This window comes from Vidua chalybeata, chromosome 11 (genome assembly GCF_026979565.1).
Source record: "Vidua chalybeata isolate OUT-0048 chromosome 11, bVidCha1 merged haplotype, whole genome shotgun sequence".
Classification (NCBI taxonomy): domain Eukaryota; kingdom Metazoa; phylum Chordata; class Aves; order Passeriformes; family Viduidae; genus Vidua; species Vidua chalybeata.
The window spans coordinates 19,651,718-19,665,687 of record NC_071540.1 but is presented as its reverse complement, the minus strand read 5'-3'; the positions used below and the strand labels follow the sequence as shown (position 1 = coordinate 19,665,687).

General features: G+C 44.7%; 1 protein-coding gene across 3 annotated transcripts in view; it reads right to left on the bottom strand.

Moving 5' to 3' along the window:
• Positions 1 to 13,970, bottom strand: part of BANP (BTG3 associated nuclear protein) — a 117,269-nt gene that overhangs the window by 28,333 nt on the left and 74,966 nt on the right. The window contains exon 12 of one of the 3 annotated variants that reach the window (XM_053952683.1): positions 6,558 to 6,598. The exons of the other annotated variants lie outside the window; for them this stretch is intronic. Within the exon in view, the coding sequence (XP_053808658.1) occupies positions 6,569 to 6,598 (30 nt within the window). The 3' untranslated portion in view covers positions 6,558 to 6,568. Of the gene's footprint in view, positions 1 to 6,557; positions 6,599 to 13,970 lie in introns of those variants that run through there. 3 annotated transcript variants of the gene reach the window in all.

Here is a 13,970-nt window from a genome sequence, read left to right as displayed (position 1 = left end):
TTATGTAATAGACATCATTTTTTTTAGCATATTCCTTGTTTTTAGTCATCAATACAAGACATTTTGAAGGGATTCAGTCTTAATGCTGTCTCAAAAACCCTCCAGGTTCAGCTGGGGCCCAAAAATCAGATTTTAGTTCAACTCTATGTTTTATACGAACTGACTGAGGCAAAAATTATCATCTCTATCTTTTTAAATTCCTGTTTCAGTAAGTGCATGGGAATAATTACAGACATGAGTAGAACTTAGGTCTCTTTCCTTGGAATTCTATGTCTCCTCACTTGGAATTCTATCTGCAGCTCTGAGCTTGCACATCATCTGTCCACAGCTGCACTCATTACTTTAAACACGTCATTAAAATGTATTAATTACCCATTCTTATCTGCAAGGAAATAAAAGGCACTTCCAAAAACAAGCCTCTTCCTCCAAAAGCTCACAGCCAGTGCTACAAAAACACAGCCCAGCTCACAGCACGAGCATCTCTCGCGTCAAACAATGACTCCTTCTTCTTTTCCCCTGTAAGTGAATTTCGAAAGGCTGAACTCTCTCAGCAGATGGACCTAATTCCCCTCGAGTGATTTCACAAAATTCATTTCTGTGGGGTGTTTTGAGTGATTTTTCCTCCCCCAAAATAAGAAATGCCAGAAATCCGAATTTACACACAATTTAGCAGGCACAGAGTGTATCTGTTTAACAACTTAAAGGGGGGAAACAGTCATTGTTTCAGCTGTATCATATTTACTGGTGAAAAAGAGAATATGGTGAAGTCATTCACAATATTTTGACTTAAAATATACTGCTTGCAGAATCTTTTTCTTCTCAAATATAATTTAATACCAGTGTAACTACAAGTTCTGCTGAGAACGGGAGTTAGCTTTTCTGTGAGACAGCAAATCTTTAGTCCAAAACTCTGAATCAAAAACATGAGGAGAACCACTTCAAGATTTTTAAATTGTCAGGTTTTTTTTAACCTTAATCCTCAGAAAAGCAGATCCCAGTGCAAGGAGCACATCCTGGGAGCTACTGAACCCAAACCTATGCAGGAACATTAAAAAGCATCCCAAAGGCAGGTGAAATCCATCCCCAACGAGCAGAAGTTAATGCCACAATGATTTCCAAACCAATTATGTAAATTCGTGGAAAAGAAACCACGAACAGGTTTGTAATGTCAGCCTAAACCGATGTGAAAGGCTTGGGAAACAAGGAAATGCCATTTTGGAAAACAGAATTTAGTGCTATGCAGATAAATAAATGCGTGTCCAACTTTCAGCTTCTCAACCTTAGAAACAAACCAAAGAAAATAGAGACATTGGCCCAGAGAAAAGCAGTAAAATATATGAGAGACCTGCAAGATCTTTCCTGTGGAAGGGAGGTTGGGAATTCGAAGGATTCCCGGGACAAACAGGCACAGCGGGGCTGCATTTGCTGCACGGCGGTGCCAAACAAAAACATCTCCTCACACCTCCCTGACTGAATTCAGCATCACAAGACGCTTTTCAGCCTTGCTGCTTTTTTTGTGCAGCATGTGAAGTCTTTCCCAAATGCAAGGGGACATTTCTCAGCTCTGGCAGCACAGCTGGTTCGTGTATCTCCCAGCACCACTCCGCTCCCAGATCCCAATTTCCACCGTGGCTCTCGTGCTCGTCCCGAGCTACAGAAATCCCCTGGCTCCAAAATCCACATCAGGAACCACCTGAGCAAGGTGGGGCAGCTGAGGATGCAGGGGATGAGAGAGCCAAGGGGGAAAAAACACGGATAAAGAGTGGAATATTCTTTAAACGAAGGCATTGAAACAACTGCAAAAGGCTCCCGGAACACTCAACTGTTCTGCGTTGCTGTTGCAAATTAAGAAGAATTCCAAGAGGAATTCGAGCAGCACGAAGATGAGTTTGGAAGTGAAAGGTTTCATTGTAGAATTGAAACCCACATCTAAGCACTGCCCCTCAGTTTTGTTTAGAAGTGACCAAACTCCTGATGCTGATGGCACGGAGATCTTCAGCACACGATGTCTGCTGACAGCTGAAGGGACTGACAGGAATATTAATGATAACCCATTAAAACCCAAATTAATCAACAAAAAGAACCCCCAAATTATTCATTTTGGTAAATGCTGAGGCTATTAAAAACTGCTAATATGGATTTCACAGCCTGCCAGATGAATTTATTGCCCCCACAGCAAAAAACAACTGGGAGAACTGAGACTAAACCACAAGTATTAAATATTAAAAAATAAATTCTTACCCTTTTCATGCTCTCCACTATCTCAGGGTGTGATGCAGGAGCTAAACTAAGTGTAAGGAGGATTCCTCACTCTAAAATGGCTCATCCTGAACATTCCCCCTGAAATGTGAGCACCCTCTTCACGGCAATTCTCTATCTGCTGCTCAAGTTTTCAGGCTGCTCCTTCCAAATCCATATTTCTCCCTGCATTGCTGAGCAGAGCTGAACATTGTCACTGAAATAAAGCAGACGCAGCTGGAAACGCAGCTCCCACACAACTGAGACATTAAAGACTTAAACTTTCAGTGCTCAAAGCTGTTGCACCAAGAGGACTCTCCTTGCAAAGTGGTTACAGGGGGAAATCGAATTTTCTAATCACTCTCTAAAAGGGAAAAAGATTAGAAAAATTACATCAAGGTGAATAAAAATATTTCATTCCTCCTCTGTGTTATGATTTTTTGCAGAAATATCCAAATAACACTTTTTCAAAGCCCATAACCCCCATATTTGACAAGTATCAATATCAGATAAAATCCCAAAGTTCAATCCATGGAAAAAAATCCCCTCTATCAGTAAAATCCACATAAAAAACAATATTAAAAAATATTTTTAACACATCTGTTTGACATCAAGGAAAGAAAATTTCTCTTTCAAAATCCTTCAGCTTAGACACAGCAGTAGAATCCTGGTAGTAAATTAGAGAGCTTTTTTACATAAGTCCATGGATTTTACCAATACACTAAAATCCTATTTCCACCCACGTGGGTTTAAAAACTTTTATGCACAATATTAATAAACAGGCAAATCCTAACAGAGACCATGTATTCAGTAGGGTATTTCTGCAAATTTCCTTTCATCTATTAACTTCTGGCTTGGTTTGGGATCATTCTTCAAAATAAAAAATGTAGTTATCAATGAAGAATGTTACCCAGAGAATGAATTACTTCAGGGATCAGGGAAACATTTGTTATTTTCCCATTTCTTAACAATAAAAAGCATCCAACCTGCTCTCTTCTTTGGCAGCAATTCGTTGAAACTTTGCAAAAATCAGCTTTAATAAGGGTATTGCCAAGGGTTCCTTTTTTTCCACGTAGGCTGTGGGATATTATTTTCCCCAAATAAAGGTTAACATGAAAAATCAGCTGTTTGTTAGATTTGGGGTTTAATGATGGACTGAACTCCAGCAATCTCTTTTTCCAGGAGAATTCTGGAACACGAGAATTCTCAGTTTTTCCATTCACGGGACAGGATCTTGTTTGCCCAGCTCGAGGGGGAGGTGGGGAGCTCTGCTGGGATCCATCACCCCACATCTGATGGAAGCAGGGAAAGGTTTGGCTTTGGGACCTCAGAGCTCAGCCCCTTCCAACCAGGACCTGCCTCATGTCTCACCAAGGCCTTGGCCACTCCTGACCTTAAACCACTGGTCCCAAACCCTCTGCTTATTATTAATTGACAGTGAATGTAATCAACTTCTTCAAGAGTCCTTCTGCAAGGACTGGGTCCTCCAATTAAGCCAAAATGAAGATTGTGCTTTTTGCTTTTTTAGCACCAACCCCCACACTTTTTCCATTTAAACCAAGACCAAATTTAAATGAAAAACACAGAAAATATTGGTTAAAGCACATTGTGGGGAGTTATTCATGATTAAAACAAAAGCACTGAAAAAATCATTTACAAAAACAACTTTTCTAGAAACCTTACAATTATTTTTTGCCTTTTTATTTCCCTTTCCCTTTTATTTTTCAGAAAACCTTTTCTGACACACCTGGTGGGCCCAAGCCCGTGGGAGTGAGTGCTGGGGAGTCAAGGAGCGTGCTGGGGGGAGCTGAACTCCGTGCCCTGGTGTGGGTGCCAGGTTTGCTGCCTGTGTTTGCTCTGTCCCACTGGATGCTTTCCTTGGCATCCCCACAGGTGAAGCTTTGGCAGCCAAACTCCATCCGGCTGCAAAACCCTGAGCAGGCATTTGGATGTGGAAGAGAAGAGCTCTGAATGGAGCTTTTGGCTGGGATATTAAATTCAAAATCCTAAGAACCTCATAAAAGCCGAAAATAGCCTTATAAATATTTATAATTTATTCTTATTACATTTTATTTATTACTTCAGCAAGTCTGAACCATGGAAAATTACACCGAAGCCATCGAGCTTAGCATTGACTGAAAGGCTGTTTTTAACAGATAAACAAAAAGGCTCCTAAATAAATCCTGCAAAGTTCCCAATCCAAGACAAACAGGATCATTCTGATTTTAGGATGCTCCTGCAGAGCATTGTTGGGTGCTTTCATTGTTTTATGGGGTAGGAATAAATCTCTGCTGATGGGTTGCGGTTAAAGCTGGGGCACTTCTGGGGAATCCACACATCCTAAAACCATCCTTGTCCAGACATGTAAAAACCAGAGAAACCAACTGATTTTCCTGCTTTTGCAACTCCTGCTGGAAGTCCTGGGCTGTGCCATTGGTTTTTCCAGTGGCAGCAATGGTTTTCCTTGGCCCAAGGTGTGGCCAGAACCCGGAGGAGGCCGGGATTTGCTGGGTGTCTTTCTCTGCTGGCAGCTCCAGGGAGAACCTGGAGCTGCTCATGGAATACCCTGAGCTGGAAGGGAATCACAGGGATCACCGAGTCCAGCTCCTGGACAATCCCAAAATTCCAAACACTCCTCGAGCTCTGTACCTGACCATTCCCTGGGCAGCTGTTCCAGTTTCCCTGAGGGAAGAACATGTTCCTAAAATCCACCCAATCCCCCCCTGGCACAGGTTAACCCTGACAACTGAGAGGCCAGAACTGGAATATCAGGATGTTCTTCCCAGTTCTATTATCTATAATGTGGAACCTGGATTTAAATCCATGGAAGGAAGTTCTCTGCCACTGGGTCTCAAGTCTCCTTAACACAGAAATTTCCCCTAAATTTACACTGGGATTTGAGTTGTGGCCAGATTCTGCCCTCTGACACCTTCTTGCCCCAGAAACTGTTTCAGGCTCTTCTTTTTGAACTGCTGGGAGAAATGTGGATGGTGATGCTGTGCACTGAAACTCCCTTTGGATTTACTGGAGTGTGGAGAGGCCCTGGCACCCAGAGCCTGGCAGTGTCCAAGGCCAGCTTGGACAGGGCTTGGAGCCACCTGGAACGGTGCAAGGTGGAATGGGATGAGCTTTAAATCCCCTCCCAACCCCAACTGTTCTGTGACTCCCTGATTTGAGGTAAAATGAGACTTCTGTTTCTTCTCCTACCTGGAATTCTTTGCCCACAGGCAGTGTTATTATCCATTACAAATGAAGCTGCTGCAATGAAACACGAATTGGCCAACAAATTAATAAATGGGACTGGAGAAAACATCAAGCTCAGACTTTCCCTCCCAGTTCCATGCATTTAACCTACATTCTTCAGGAAGGAAGAGGCCGGATACCAAACTGATTGTCTTTTTCTGTGCATCACCTCCACTCTGAACTTTTTTCCTCTTAGCCTCCTCCTAACCCTGCAATCCAATAATGATAAAATTCCAGAGATATTCTGGAGATGATCAGGGCATTTAGTTGAAGTGCTGTGCTATAGACATGACATTTAAAATTGGGCCTGGAGCTGGCTGGACAGTCTCTAATATAATAAAAATAGCCTTTTCTTTCCCACATTTTACTATCTGCCTTTGTTTATGCAACCATTCAGCAAACCCAGCTGGATCACAGGCATTGTCATCAAAGAAACATTCTAGGTCAGCCAGAAGTGGATGCCAATTGTCTAAAAATAAATAGAGGCTTTGTCACTGGAGTATAATTTTAAGGCCCCTGTAATGAATAATGGAAGAGAAAATCTTTCCAAACAAGTGGGACACATAGATTTCCAGCAGAAAGATTTCACAGTTATTGTAAGCTCCAGATAACCTCATTTTTAGTTTGTTTCAATAAAAGTGATACACAAAAAGGGTTGGGATTGGTTTGAAATCCTGGAGGAGCTGCAGAATTCCCTGGAAAACGAGCCCAGCAGCACCTATCACACAGGCAGGGCTGAAATGCTGTGGGGAACCAATTTCCTCCGGGTCACCAAGTGGCAGGAGTGGGATCAGATTTCACAATTCCCACTTCTTATCCTTGATAAAATGCACAAATTATTTCCTCTGAGCTAAAAGAAGAGACAAGATAAGCCCCCCTGGCTTTATCAGTGCAGCCTAATTGCTGGAGATCTTCAAGGAGCTGGAAGGAGCAGCTCCAGAAGCCCGAGATGTTGTAACAACGTGGCTCTGGAAATATATTCATTTAAAGAAAACACTTAGCTGAATTCCTTCAGGAAAGTTTGTAAAAGCTGCTTCCTCAGTGGATAAATAGCAGAGTTTTCCAGCTGACTTTTGGCCAAGTCTCATCAGCAAAGACAGGATTTTGTCTCGAGTGCCTGACACAGAGGAGTAAAAGATCGTGTGGGGAAAATCATTGTAAACCTGTGAATCAAAGGGAATTTTTGCTCCGTTTTCTTTGGTCTTCATGAATTCCTACATAGGGCATTTCCTGATTTTTTTCTACATAGCTCGAGGTGCCCTAAAAATGGGATGGTGCAGGGAAGCCTCTTCCAAGGTTTGTCTGCAGTGGGGTTTGCACTGGGCAACCTGAGAGGCCAAAAAAACTGGGAGTAAATGTGGGAGCCACAGGAAATTCCCCCCAGAAATGCCTGAAGGGCCAAAATCCCATTTGTGCTTCCCTGGAACTCAGCTGGCACAGGACAACCTCCTGCTCTCTTTTCACTGCTGCATAAAATCCATGGATAATCCTATGGAGTTAAAAACTGGTTCTGGACACTCAGAGAGAAAAAAAAAACCCTCAAAAGTGGAATTGAGATGAACAATCTCCTGATTATCACCAGGGTCACATCACCAAACTCGAAGCACCAGGGAAGCCCAGATATTTGGGGTAGGGCAGCATCAAGGTGCTTTCCAGAGTCAGAAGTGTTAGCATTTCAGTTTTTCTATAAAATACCAGTTTTGCCCCCAAATCCCTTCCAATTGCCAGAATGAATCCCACCTGGCAAAATGAACTCAAGGACAATAATCAGAGAATCATGGAATTGTTCAGATTGGAAAAGACCAACCATCCCCCAGCAGCACTAACCCTGTCCCAGGTGTCACATCCATGCTTTTTCCACACTTCCAGGGATGGGGATCCTCCCCTGCCCAGGGCTGCCCACAGAAACTGTTTTCCAACCTTCTCCATACGGAAATTTTCCTAAAATCCAAACTAAACCCTCACTGCCTGCCATAGGCTGCACATTGTGTGGGTTCATGTTTTATATGTACATTTTTGGACACACTCAGCTTTTAAACTGATAAAGTATCACATATTAAGAAGCTTCACAATCCAGTAAAAGCCTCTTTTTTTTTTTTTTTTCCCCTTTTTTTTGTGGCCACTTTTGGTGGCTGTTCTCCCTCAGACCATCGGTGAGGGGACTTTTCTCAAGTTACACTTTGCAGTGGCAGCAGAAGCAATTTTTGGCTTTGTGACCAACACTCCATGGATTATATGGCATTAAGGAATGGGTTCCATCCCCAAGAACCATAAATCCAAGTCCTAAAACAACAAAGTGTGTCAATATTCCTCTTACAAATGGGAGTCACTGAATTGATCTTCACTGAACTGGTGAAAAACTCGTGGTTTTCACTTGTTCAGTGTTTTGAAATCATCAAGAGCAAACATCCAAGGAACGACAGAGTAACTGAGGAAGATGTGAGGGAACATAATCCAGTGCTTCAGGCAAAACCAGGGAATTACTGACTGCACTGCTGAGCTAGAAACCCTCTTACGTTTCTAACATCTGATGTTGCTGGGAAATATATTAAAAAGGATGTTCTACCTCTTCAGAAGGAAATCCAACCACTTCCTAACCCTCCATAAGCTGCAAAAATTGTTTAAAATCTAAAGCAAACTATCCCAGACACAAATAATTTTCTTTTCTAATTGGCTGGAACTTTACTGCTCCTTAGGAAAAAAAACTCCTTCAAGTGCTCTAATTCCACAAACGTTACAACTCCAAAGTTTCAAAGCTTTCTCAAAGTGCTCACGGCTAAAAATAGTCTGGAAAAAAACCATTTCAACGAGGCAAACAAGAAAAGGAAGAAAAGGTTTCTTCGCACGTTTTTCTCATCAGGTCGGATGCTGGTTTTCTATTAAAGCTATTCCAAGAAAGGAATGATTGCCCCTGAAATGCTGAGACATTTGTGGTGTCTCCCATCCTCACCCTGCCCGCTGCAATGAGGCCGCGGCAGCGGAATGAGAACCACAGGATTGACAGGAACGTGGGGCCAGTGCTCACCACAAACCCGCCTTTGTTTACTCTCTTGTGAAATCCTGCATCTTCCAGCACTTCTGGGCCTAATGAAGAAAATCTGCTCCAGAGATGATGCCCGGGCTGTGGGGAAGACAATTCCTGACAAATATGGATGCACAAACACGGCCCTGGAGATGCAGGAGATAAAGGCTGTCTCGGAGAGCAGCCTCCCGGTGTTAATTGACACAAAACAAGGGGAAATGTTCAGCAGCAGCTTGATCTCGTTAGAGGGGAGGAATGAAGGCTGAAGGGCTCCAGAAGTGTCATCTTCTCCTCCTGAGGAGAGGCAGGCAGCGCTCAAAAGCAGCAGCATAGCACAGGTGGCTGTGCACAGCTGGCAGGGCTGGTTCTCCTGGATGAAAGGATCAGCTCCAGGGGAAAATGGAAGGAGCTGGGCCTCGCGTGGTGGTTTTGTGTTCCCTCAGCGCTGACAGCACTGCTGGAGCGAGGGCTGTCCTTTCCAGCTGGCTCTGTGCTGAAGGAAGCCTTTCCCAGCACCTTGCCCAGGCTCCAGCCCAGCTGTTCCAGGCCCTGAACATCACGTCCCCCCTCCAAGGCGCTTCCAGCAGATTTCAGCCCCGACACGAACGCAGCGCGGAATATTCGCTGCGGCTTTTGCGGTTACATTATCCCTGTTTGGGAAGGAAAATGTTCTGTGCCACTGCTGGAGCCATGAAGGGAAAATGGGACTCTGGAGGGGCTTTCTGCTCCCTAAAAATTCCTGACAGGAAGGGATAGCTGGGGGGTCGGGCTCTGCTCCAGGAACAGGGACAGGAGGAGAGGGAACAACCTCAGGCTGGGCCTGGGCAGGCTCAGCTTGCACACCAGGAGGAATTTCTGCATGGAAAGGGTGGCTTTAAACTGCCAGAGAGCAGAGTTAGGTGGGATTTTGGGAAGGAATTGTTCCCTGTGAGGGTGCTAAGGCCCTGGCACAGGTGCCCAGAACAGCTGTGGCCACCCCTGGATCCCTGGCAGTACCCAAGGCCAGGCTGGACATGGCTTGGAGCAGCCTGGGATAGTGGAAGGTGTCCCTGCAATGGCAGAGGTGGAATGAGATGAATTTTAAGGTTCCTTCCAACCAAACTATTCCACAAAGCCCCCGCGTTTCTACCTTAAATAAAATCTTTAGGCATTCCCATTCCTGAGCTCACACTGACACTGGAGAGCAGCAGAGCAGCTGCCTCGAGCCTCCTGCTGCAAGAGTTGGAAAGATTTTCCACAAGATCCCAACTCTGTGGTAGCTCTGGCAGCTCTGGTGGCCACGCTGGGCCTGGAGCTGGACAGGCTTTGCCTTTGTGGGGTTGGTTTTGATCAGGTTGTCATGGACTAAATTTAACTCTGCTCTTTGTTCCGCTGAGCCCTTGGCAAAAGCTCCGGGAACAATGTCTGCAAACATCCAGTGTCTCCCAGTTCTGGGCTTCATGGGAATCCTGGAGCAGCAGTCAAAACAGCAACCCCCATATTCCACTGGGGTATCACCCATCTGCTCTCCTTGGCAGTACCAGCTTGTGGCCAGGCCTCAGCTGGACTCTCCCAGTGCAGCACAGAAACTTTTCCCAGAGCTGCAGCACAGCCAAACCCTTCTCCTCCTTCTCACTGCACTGGTGAACAATTATTTTATAGCAACTGCACACCCCAGCTCCTGAATTTATACCAACTGCACACCCCAGCTCCTGAGCTCTGGCTCCTGATTACACCGAGGTAAAATACAAAAAAGGCAGAAATTTTAAACCATTCTGGTCCTGTCTCAGTCCTGGTGCTTCCTGTGTTTCACTGCTTTGAGGGGAGCAGGGTGAAGAATTAGTGGATTTATAATTATCCCACAAGTTATCTTTATCCCTCACATTCCTTGGCTGCTGATCCAGACATAGGAATCTCTTCTGCATCTCTCCCCTGTCTAGGCCAGCCCAGGAGTGGCAGCTACACCTCCAGGGTGACCTTTCTGCACCCTCTGCTGAGCTTCTCCAAAGGGTTCCAGATCCAACCCATGGATTTGCTGCCTTCCATGGACATTTCTTCCTTTTTGAAACTTTAAACTCAGGTTCTTTCCAAAGAGATTTCACACCTCTTCTGAATCCATGGAAAATCAGTGCTCCTTCCTTCCTCCTCTCTGCTTTCACTCTTTCCTCTGCCCCAGGCTCACCCCACTGCAGGATCCCCCTTTCCTTGTGCTTCCAGACCTCTCCCTGTGTCCCAGCCTGGACATCCTGGCTTGAAACCCCACAGCACCTCCTGCCTGGTGCGTGGGGCCCTTCCCAGAGCACTGACCATCATTCCAGAGCGTTCTTTATCACTCCTCCCATCTGAGAGCACTTCCAAAATACTGACAGCGCTGCTCAGGCTCAACAGAGATTTTTCTAACCCAACACTACAGATCCCAACAAACATGAACCCAGTCCAGAAATCCTTCTGGCAGCCCCAGCTGTCCCCCTGGGCTGTCCCTTGGCCATGGCTGCTCTCTGTGAGCAAAACCAGGCTGCAAAACTCAACAGGGCTTGAGCTGAGCTCCAATGAGAATCTGACAAAACTGTCTGGTCTAAAGCGATTAAAAGACAAATAAAAATATAATTGTGCCTCTCAGGGGATGTTGTTGTGACCCTTCTGTCCTCGTGGGGAGGAAGAGCTGCTGGATTATTCAAAATGAAATATTTCACTAATCTATTTCTGCTCAGCTCCAGCTCTCTGATCCACGTGGTTTGTGGCTCCAGGTCTTTTTTTCCTGGAGTATTTGGAATTCCTCCTCGAGCCCAGCAGCCTTCCAGCACCTAAAGGGCTCCCAGAGAGCTGGAGAGGGACTTGGACAAGGGCATGGAATGACAGGATGAGGGAAAACAGGTTGAAACTGAAAGAATGCAGGGATAGATGGGATACTGGGAAGGAATTCCTCCCTGTGAGGGTGGAATTCCCAGAGCAGCTGTGGCTGCCCCTGCATCCCTGGCAGTGCCCAAGGCCAGGGTTTGGAGCAGCCTGGGACAGTGGAAGGTGTCCCTGCCATGGCAGGGGTGGAATGAGATGAATTTTAAGGTCTCTTCCAGCCCCAAAAGCATTCCCTGATTCTGGAGCTGCAGCCACAGTTTTATCCCTATCCCAGTGCCTTGTTTTGATGGAAAATCCCCATGTTTTAAAGAGCATTTTGCTCCTGAGGCTCTTCCACGAGCTCGCTATCACAACCTCATCTCCTACCACAGAAACAATAAAAAAACCCTTCAGAAGTGAAAAAAACACTTGTGGAATTTTGCTCAGTCCCAGGGCTTTCTGTGATTTCAGCCACTTTTAGCACCTCCTGCCTTAGAGGGTAAAAATGCATCTCCTGGTCTTTCAGATGCTCCTGGAATGCAGCACTGCTCCCCTTTCTTTGACTCAATTTCCCAGTTACCTTCTCCTTTCAGAGTTAAAAGTAAATTAAGTGGCTCAAGTGTGTCCAAAGCATCAAGTCCTGCCCAGTCCTATTCCCTGGAGCTGGGCTCAGTCCATTCTTGTTTCAGCTTTTTCCTGTACCAAATTTTCACTCCAATGCAAGTTTCACATCCTCTGCTCTCCCACTGAGGATATCCCTCAATTTTCCTTGTATGCCTTGGACCACATGGAATTCAGGCATCAATCAGAGCCTTGAAAAGTCACATGTGCACATTTGGGCTGGGCTTTTTTAAAATTGTGTTTCCTGTTCCAAGTTGGCTTCACAAGAAAAACCCAAAATAATCTTCACTCTGCGTATTTTGTCCCAAAAATTCAGCTTTTACAAGTGCTGTCCCCCAAACACTGCACCTTGCTGGTGGAGGGGATGGCTTGCACAATGCAGATTTTTCCTGAAATAAAGATTTTAGAGCTCTCACATTGCTCCCAAATGAAGCTGTGGGAGAAGGATTGATTATAGAACATGACAGGGCTGATTTATGATGAAAAATCTGATCTTGATGAGGAAAATGACCCCAAATAATTCAGTGGAAACGCCACCAGCATGGGAATATCAAACCAGCATGGGAATATCAAACCAGCACGTGGAAAATGAGCAGGAAAAATCCCAGTGGCATCCTGGTGTTTCCTGATCTCTTTCCAACGTGGTGATTTTTACATGAGGTCATCACGTGAGATCACATCTGTGCTGCTGTGCCAGAACCTTTCTGGGATCAAAGGTTTTCCCTGGAACCACCACAGACAGGAGTTGCCCAAACCCCCTTACAATTTTTTTTTTGTGAATTTACAAAAAGCTGTGAGGTCTTTGGAAGGTGTCCCATAAAAGTGGCACGAGCAGATTCCAAACCCAGCAGGGCCAGGAGTTTCCAGCTAAAAGCAGCAGGAATTCCAGGAGGAACTCCAGGAGGAATGGCAGGGAGGCAGGGGCCAGGCAGCCTTGGATGGGTAAAGAACACAGACCAGGGGAACCAAACCAACACACGAAGATCCTTCAGGAGCCAAATTTTTCCTGGAGCAACTCAAGAAAAAAGATGCCAAAGACCCTCCTGAGGGAGAAACCAAGCCCTGATTAAACATATGGATGAATATTGTAAATAAAATGTAGGAGTGGAAAAAGTCTGAGGTTTGACCTAAAAAGAGCAGCTCAGAAAGGTCAAAGAACAGGATCAAACTGAAGGGTTTATTCAAGCTCATTCTCAAGGCAGTTCTAGATAATCCTAAGAGCAGAAAATCAATTTTTTTACCTGGTTTTTCACAGGTAAAACAACTCCAGCATCAAAATCATTCTAAACCAACTTGAAAATTTGAATACAGAACAAGGAACTCACACAGAATCAAATAGTGGAGTCCCAAAAAATGTGGGTAAACCAGAGAAGTGGCTTCTGTCAACCCAAAAAACTCTGTCAGCTCTCAAATCCTGTCAGCACCAACCCCAAAAATAAACCCTGTGCTTTTTCTCTGGAATTCAAATTCTCTTATATCCACAAATATCTATTTAAGTGTTACATATTTCCAGGATTTCCTAATGGAGGGAGCATCACTTTCATTGATCACTGACAAGGGCTGGGCTGAACTCTGCTATTGATGGTTTGAGTGCTTAGAAAATGTTTGTATTCCAAACTATCCCAGCCAGAATCACCTCCCTTGCTGAGGAATGTGAATTCCTCGGGATGCTCCAGGATCCCACTCTGTGATAACCTCCAGCTCATTTAATTCATTGTCAAACTTTGCTCAATGAGACAAAATATTTCTGTTTAATTAGAGCAGCACACACAGTCCTGACTCCAAATATTCTCCTCTAAATTCCATGCAGCACCTGTTTATTGGTCAGAAAAACAATGGGAATTGTTGCTCCCAATTTTTTTCTTTCAAAGGAGCAATTCTCCCAACAATTCTCCTCTTTGTTACACTTAGACCTTTGCACTGCCCAGAACTGCAGAGATGAGGAGAAACGTTGAATTTTCAAGCAATTTTCTCTAGGAATAGGTCACAAAATGCCACAAGTGTTGCTGTTTTCCTGGGATTTTCATTCCAG